Consider the following 7,500-nt stretch of genomic DNA (forward strand, 5'->3'; position numbering starts at 1 on the left):
TATTCTTATTACTACATCTGTTTCTAAGTTTATGTGTTAACTTAGCATTTTTGTTGCAGCATTGAGGTATATGCCAGCAAGTGTCTCATGGTAAAAATTCTGGGTTTAAAGTTAGAAAAAAGTGGTTATACAAAGCAAATAAACAAATATATACACATTGTTTTAAGAAATAGAAATATTAGAAAAAACAAAAGAAATAGAAAACCTTGGAGAATTGTCAATGAAAGCATGAAGGAATATCAGCTTAATATTAACATACCTTTTAAATTTTAAATATAAAGTCCCTAGAGACAAATTGAATGAACATCCAATTGTACCAACTGAGGGTAAAATTTGAAAATTGTAAAATTTCATTTTCTTCTGAACAGAAACCATGTAGCTTAATTCCTTAAACTAAGTAAATGAAAATATGTACAAAATATATATCAGCATTCCATATCAATATTTACAGTTACTAACACTTTAGATATAATTATGAGATTAAAGACATCAAATGCAGAAAATGTTATTATAAGATAAGGCAATACCGCCAAATCTAAAATAATAATGACAATCCTAACTCTGTAAGACATAATCCTTCAATTCCTTAAAAAGTATTGTGATTCAAACATGGAAAGAAAAACAAAAATTTAGCCATTACAAAAAGGTGCCAGATGTGAATGCTGTGTTAAAAAAACTTGTGCTTTGCAATACAATATATATGTGTGTACGTGTCTGTGCTATATGATAATGCTGCAGCAGCCACCATTTTTTGTCATCTTTACTTACTAAACCAACTGGTTGTCTTAGACCGCGGAATTCGGCCTATGGGAGGCGAGGGGGAGGGCAAGATCGTAAGTCAGATGAAGAGTTGAGTTGAGCAGCAGAGAGAGGGTGGAAAAGTATTTTTCTTTTTTTTTATTAATCAATTATCATTATTTGCTTTTTTGTTAAAGTGTGGATAACTCCTTCACTGTCTCCCCTGTAACCTATTCTATATTTTCACCTTTGGAAAATCATGACTGCAAATTATTTTTTGCACACAAGAAGCCATATCAAGTGCATTATATATTTTTCAGTTTCTCACTGCCACTTCTATAAAAACACATAAAAAACAAGAAAGGAATATCAATGAAGAAATATCCCACATGTACAAGCAACATATAGAATTTCAAAATAGTATATAGTCAGATAAAGAAAACAACACACTGAACTTAAGAAGTTTGAATTCAATAACCTATTTAATCATTCATTGGCAATTTTCTGCCTTCTTTCATTTAATGTATGTCCACATCATCTCATATCTAATAAAAAATTATATTTCTCGTTTTCACTATTTCAGTCTACATTATATTCAACCTTCCAATATCAAGCCTCACTGTAGATTGGATAAGTGAAGGCAGTTCCTTTTCCTTATTTAAAAAAATGCTCAAGAAAAGATATCAACCAGCTGGGTGCTTATCTGAAAATGCACTGCATTCTCTGTATATTGGCAAATCCCTAATCAAATAACTGTAACAAAAATATCAAAACTGAAAATGGGGAGAAATATCCTCTCCAAAGATATGATCAGAGATGGTGCATTCATCTGACAAAAATTCATTACCATTTTTAGGTACTTCCCACAGTCAGACTTGTAAAATAATAATCCAGTACAAATAAATAAATGAATTAGCATGCATTACTAAACCTCCCACAAAGATGCAGAGAACTATGTACTCCCTGTGATGCCTCTTGAAAAAGGCTACTTCCATGGCTCTGTAAAAATCTTGAGAAAATGACTAAACTAAAGTATTGTTCCTTCTTTGCTGACCCAAGACACTCTGAAGCATCCTGAGGATAGAAGGCTTGACCTTGTGTTCATTTACATCACAAGGGAACTAGATAATCAAATCACATGGCATGAAGCATTTTACTGAAATTAGCCTACTATTATTGGTAAATCCTTAATCCTTCGTGGTGTTTGAAATATTTTTTTTTAAACCAAAGCATCCCCACTATTTTTTCTTTTTTTCCTATGATTTGTTGAATCTAAACAAATTATGTTCAGTAACATAGTTCCATCCAAATCTCCCCCTTGAAATATGGTATATACTATTTTCATATTACTTGTAACAAATATGCTACAGCAAAAACATAGTTATCATTCACTGTCAGTATCTTAAACAGACAGACAAATAAAGACACATACATCCATTAGAAAATCCTAAATATCATTAATCACCACTGTGAAGGTTTAAAGAAAAAACTTTCCTTTCTACAATACTCCACTAGAAAATTTTTCCTTCAGTAATCTTAAAAAGCAAAGACCTTGGTACCTGCACTATGTTCTACTCTAAAGGACCCAGCAAGAAGCAACCAGCCCTTATAGATAAGTTCTACAGAAATCTACAGATGCGTACAAAAAACCATATCCATCTTTAAAGCTCTATACACAATTGTTTACAAGATTTAATCACTTGCTCTGATCATTTGCACTCATAAAATTCAACCAACAGTTTATGCCTTTTTGCAACCACTGCACTGCAAATGGTAAAAAAAAAAATAGAAAAGACAAGCAAAATATAAAGGAGATGCCATGACAGTAAAAAGAAGAGGAAGAAAATTCATGATATAAAAGTAGAAAAAACTCCAACACTTCATGCTCTGCAGCTGTGGTAAAATCCAAGTTCTTATCTCACTCCCCCAATCACTCTACCTCTACTTTTCCTTTTCTCCCACTCATTTTCCATCCCACCATTTTTTCCTTCTCCTCATTTCTTTTTCTAAATTCACTGCATTTTCTTCTTTCCATTATCCTATTCTTTTTCTATCTACATCTACTCACCTAAATTATCAAGCCATCTTTCTATTTATTCTTCTATCAATTTTTCTGCCACACACTCTATCTCTCACAAATGAGCACATGCAAATATTTGTTTCAATACCTGTCACTCATTTTCAAATTATTTACTGAACATTCCGAAGCCAATAAAGAAATGCCAACCAAGGTAAGTCTTCAATATCAGACAACAGCCTTTACAAAGCAGAAGTATCTTAACACATAAGTATGTTTTAAGTGTCCCAAATGGTGAATAAATGATAACAGCATCAAAATTAATGCTTAAAATGTGCATTACATGTTAATATGAAAGAGAACCCAAAGTTGCTGCAGGGAAAAAATCACTAAAAAAATAAAATGGAGAAAATCAATAAACAAGTTCTACCTGGAGGCTGGATGTTGTTGTTGGTCGTCATGGCGTTGGTCGCACTATTGTCAAGAGACATGGAACGAGTCCGCTCCAAGTTGGATGGCAGGTCGTTCAATCGCAGTGATAACTGCCGCTTGAATGGCGATGACTAGAATATAAAGGAGCATTAAGTGATCACCATGAAAGGCAGAATCAAAATTCCTTGTAACAGAAAAATTATTTTAAAAATGTCTGAAACCTTTTCTGGCATAATCATTATATCTAAATATATATCCTAATTAGCTTATACATGCACCTGTAAAATATCCTTACAAATACACAAACACATCAACAGAGTCAAGGAAACTCGCAAGCAACTTCACACATCTCTATGCTTCATGGTGAGGTTTACAATAGCAAACCCTTAATCCATTACCTGACTGAGGTGCTGGAACACCCTGAAGGAACCTTGGCGCTGGAGCATGAGTGGAGTGGCATGAGGTCTTGCAATAGCATGAGGATTCTCCACCTTCTTGACTGGCACAGGTTCTTGGGAGTAAGAAATATCAATCTGATCATAATAATGATAATAATAAAAATATGGACACACACTCACGCACACATGTATGCATGTATTAATATACAAAGTTAATAACTAAGGTACTTACAAAACAGGTATCACTCTGGCATCTGTTGAGCTAAACCACAGCCCTCCTACCACAATTTGAAACTGTTGAACTTTATCTTACCATGAGTGAAAATAGGGCAGGTCTAAATGAGGTCAATGCCAATGAGAGTGCAATAACAGATGAAACAAAATAAAAATTATTTGTACAATTTACCTAATGTTCCATACCATAAACACCTGTCATTTTAGGGATGGAACCAATGAAATACCTTGTTTACATAATAATTAAATTAAGGGTTAAAACAAAATAAAAAATTACATTCCAAAAGTCCAATACTGATAACAGCCTAAACATGTTTCTACTATTAATACCATTAACAGCAAAAATCAACTTAAATCCAGTATATCCTTTGTGCTACATACCAATAGGTTTGCACTCCTGGGGGTCAGACAGTCTCTCAGTGACTGTCATCTGCCTGAAGGATCCAGTTCGTGTGAAGGTTGAGGTAGTGGGGTCAAACGACATAGTTACGCCGCATTCCTTGTCCCTCTTCTGCTTCCGCTCCAAGCAGGCAGCAAAGGCACACCCAACTGCATGGCTTAATCTCTCTCCCTGGAGAGAATGTGAGAAAGGTCTCAGTATCTACTTGCAGTAAAAATATAGGCTCATGAAAACTACTGGGATATATATCATGAATCTGAAATAATAATAATAATAATAATGATAATAATAATAATAATAATAATAAAAAGGAGGAGGAGGAGGAGGAGGAGAAGGAAGAGGTGGAGGATCTGAAAATAAATGTAGAATATGAAAAAATATTGAAAGAAAATAGTAAAGAAAGAGAGAAGAAGAACCTAGTGAATTTTAAGATCTCGAATAACCACACTGACCGTCTCCTTCACTGCAACAAAGCCATGGCACATCCACCGTCTGGTTGTCCCATCCCGGCATATGTAGGAGAAGCCCTTTTCGTGGTTTCTGTCTGGTGCGCAGAATGACACTTTCTCTATCGTTTGGTCTACAATCAGACCCTAGAAACAAAAAGCATGTTAGTCCAAAAGAAATTGGTAAATATATTATGATCAACTGATCTCCTACTTGAGATATCAGGGATACTTTTGTAATGTTGTTATTATTATACAACACACAATAACAGAGCACTAATATGTAAAATATGTAAATAGAAGATCAAGTTAATCTATGCTTTATGTATTCCATCAACATTACATCAGGTTATCCTTTCAAACACAGGATCCATAAGGACGAAATCTGAATGCCAAATAAATAAATAAACAATTGAAAGATTAAAGTAATATGTCCATTTCATATCAGTTTCATTTACATGATATTACAATTAATTTTCTTTTCTGGGACATCAACACATCTCCTCTCCAAACTTATCTATCCCTTTCCTGTTGTCAGTCCTAGCCGTGCAACCATGTCTCTAATGAGGACAGCACATCTAGATATTCATCCTTACCTTAGTCTCATCGTCCACTACTCGAAGTCCATCACCTGAGACGTAGAGCATTCCCCTGATGGGTCTGCGGCGAGAATTCTGAAAGGGAACAGCCTATCCAATGTCTGGTCTATGCATCTATCAAATTATTGGCTTACCAATTACTCATGTCAACTTTAATATTAAGTATTAGGCAGCTCAGAATTATCTATTCACTGATCAACCTACTTTTAATCTACTGGCAATATCAAGTAACAGATATCAAGGCATTTATGTGCCTATTCTCTTAATAATCAACCTATTATTAAATAGGTTGATATATAAAGTAATAAATACAATCATATATAAAACATAAGAATAATGGTCATATACAGTGAAGCAATCTAAACATTTCTTTCAATATTCAATCATACATGCATATCATATTTCATCGTTTTACACCATTATTGCTACTTTCTGAATATACATTATAAAAAAAAAAAAAAGTTCATAAAAGAACTTACCCTGAGTACCTTCAAAGCTTCTTCGCACACCTGCATTCCACGGGACTCAAACACCTCCACACACCCGAGGTACTATAATGTAAAAAGATTATGGATTACACTAAGGTTACTTGAACAGCTATTACTCATTTAAAAAAATATTTTAAATCTTTGTTGTTAAAAGCTATGCACATCTAATATTTGTACATGATTTTGTACTGCCTTTTCTCTTGTATTTATTAATGAATTTCATAAAGTATTTTAATTTTTGTCTATCTTACAGAATTTCTTTCACAACTGCAATTTTACAAATCTATATAATAAAGGCTAACAGATTGATATCCTGGAACTAAACATTTATTCTATTGCTATCAAACAGTAAAAGGTTGGATAAACTTATCATTCCCATATTTTTGTTCAGTATATAATTAACAGATTCCCGCCCCCCCCCCCCCAAAAAAAAAAAAAAAAAAAAAAAATAAATAATAATATATATATATATATATATATATATTAATATATATATATATATATATATATAAATATATATATATATATATATACACACACACACACATACAATAAAAATAAAAATTAAGACAAGACAAACTTTCTTTTTTCTACTAAGGTGATGAAAATTGGGTGAAAACAAAAAACTGTCAAACTGTCAAAACATTTCTCTTTATATCTGTACTTATGGCATTAAATCACTTAAACTTAATAATAATAATTATCAGTTGGTATAACAAATTTTTTGTCATGATAAATAACGATAACTTGTGAAAGGCTACCAGCCAGACTGACTAGTAGCACTTCTTTGCTGGACAAGGCTATATATACACCTCCAAAGGAAAAAAAGATTATATTAGTACACGAACAGGAAGATAGAAGAAAACTGAAGAGCACATAGAAGAAAAGCCCCTAAATTATGAAAAAACAAAGAAGAGTGATAAAGACTATGCTCCTGGGGCATCAATTAACAAACCTGGCAACAAAATGTAGCTTGGGCAACTATGGAACCCTACAGAAATACCTTGCTTCATAAGGCAGGGGGGACCAGGAGCCAAAGACTTATGATTATATACCTGGACATCAACAAATACAACTGAACTTGAAAAATGGTTATTCTACATATTGTGAATATTCAAGGCTAAAAGAATAAAGATGTAAATGCCATGATCTAACCTATTTATGGATCATTATATAGGAGTTCAAAGTCAACTAAACTTTAACAGTCCATATCTCAAAACACAGGTTTTCAACTTTCAAATTGATACTACTACTTCATTTTAAAAACATTTCACAGAAAACTCTGATGTAACATGCCTAAATTTGCTAAACTACTGTTATAGAGTTTTTATTCATAACTGTAAGGGCTGAATTTTGTTTTAAAAAATCATACTTTTGGGGGTTGATGCCAGAGTTAAAAATTTATATTCTGCAAACAAGAGATTTTTACTACAATTTTTCCATATAACTTTGAAGATCTGAACAAGGTCCTTGTAACATATTAATTTCACCCCTGTTGAGTAATTATAGTAAGTATAGCAATTAGAGTATTAGTAGTATTAAGTAGTAGCCATTTGAATTCATATAATTTCCAGAATGAAATGGTCACAGAATGTATCTAACTCCTGGTCTAAATATAATGAAATTTTTTTTTTAATCATCATCATCCTCCCCCCTTAAAGCACACTTTTCAGAAAGGCCTAAAGGAGAATAATTTCCCCACAACTGTTTTTTTTTTACGACCTTTTGAGGCTGGCCCCCTTATTTCA

General features: G+C 32.9%; 1 protein-coding gene across 5 annotated transcripts in view; it reads right to left on the minus strand.

Annotated features, from left to right (window-relative positions):
• Positions 1-7,500, minus strand: part of LOC119573165 (protein numb-like) — a 66,576-nt gene that overhangs the window by 7,051 nt on the left and 52,025 nt on the right. For 4 of the 5 annotated variants that reach the window (XM_037920236.1, XM_037920260.1, XM_037920243.1 and 1 more), the window contains 6 exons: positions 5,744-5,815; positions 5,262-5,339; positions 4,672-4,812; positions 4,201-4,390; positions 3,586-3,698; positions 3,186-3,318 (listed from right to left, as the gene is read on the minus strand). In XM_037920236.1, the coding sequence (XP_037776164.1) occupies positions 3,186-3,318; positions 3,586-3,698; positions 4,201-4,390; positions 4,672-4,812; positions 5,262-5,339; positions 5,744-5,815 (727 nt within the window). The remainder of the gene's footprint in view (positions 1-3,185; positions 3,319-3,585; positions 3,699-4,200; positions 4,391-4,671; positions 4,813-5,261; positions 5,340-5,743; positions 5,816-7,500) is intronic. The other variant, XM_037920251.1, reaches the window with a different exon arrangement.

The sequence above is a fragment of the Penaeus monodon genome, chromosome 1, assembly GCF_015228065.2.
Source record: "Penaeus monodon isolate SGIC_2016 chromosome 1, NSTDA_Pmon_1, whole genome shotgun sequence".
In the NCBI taxonomy this organism is placed as follows: Eukaryota; Metazoa; Arthropoda; class Malacostraca; order Decapoda; family Penaeidae; genus Penaeus; species Penaeus monodon.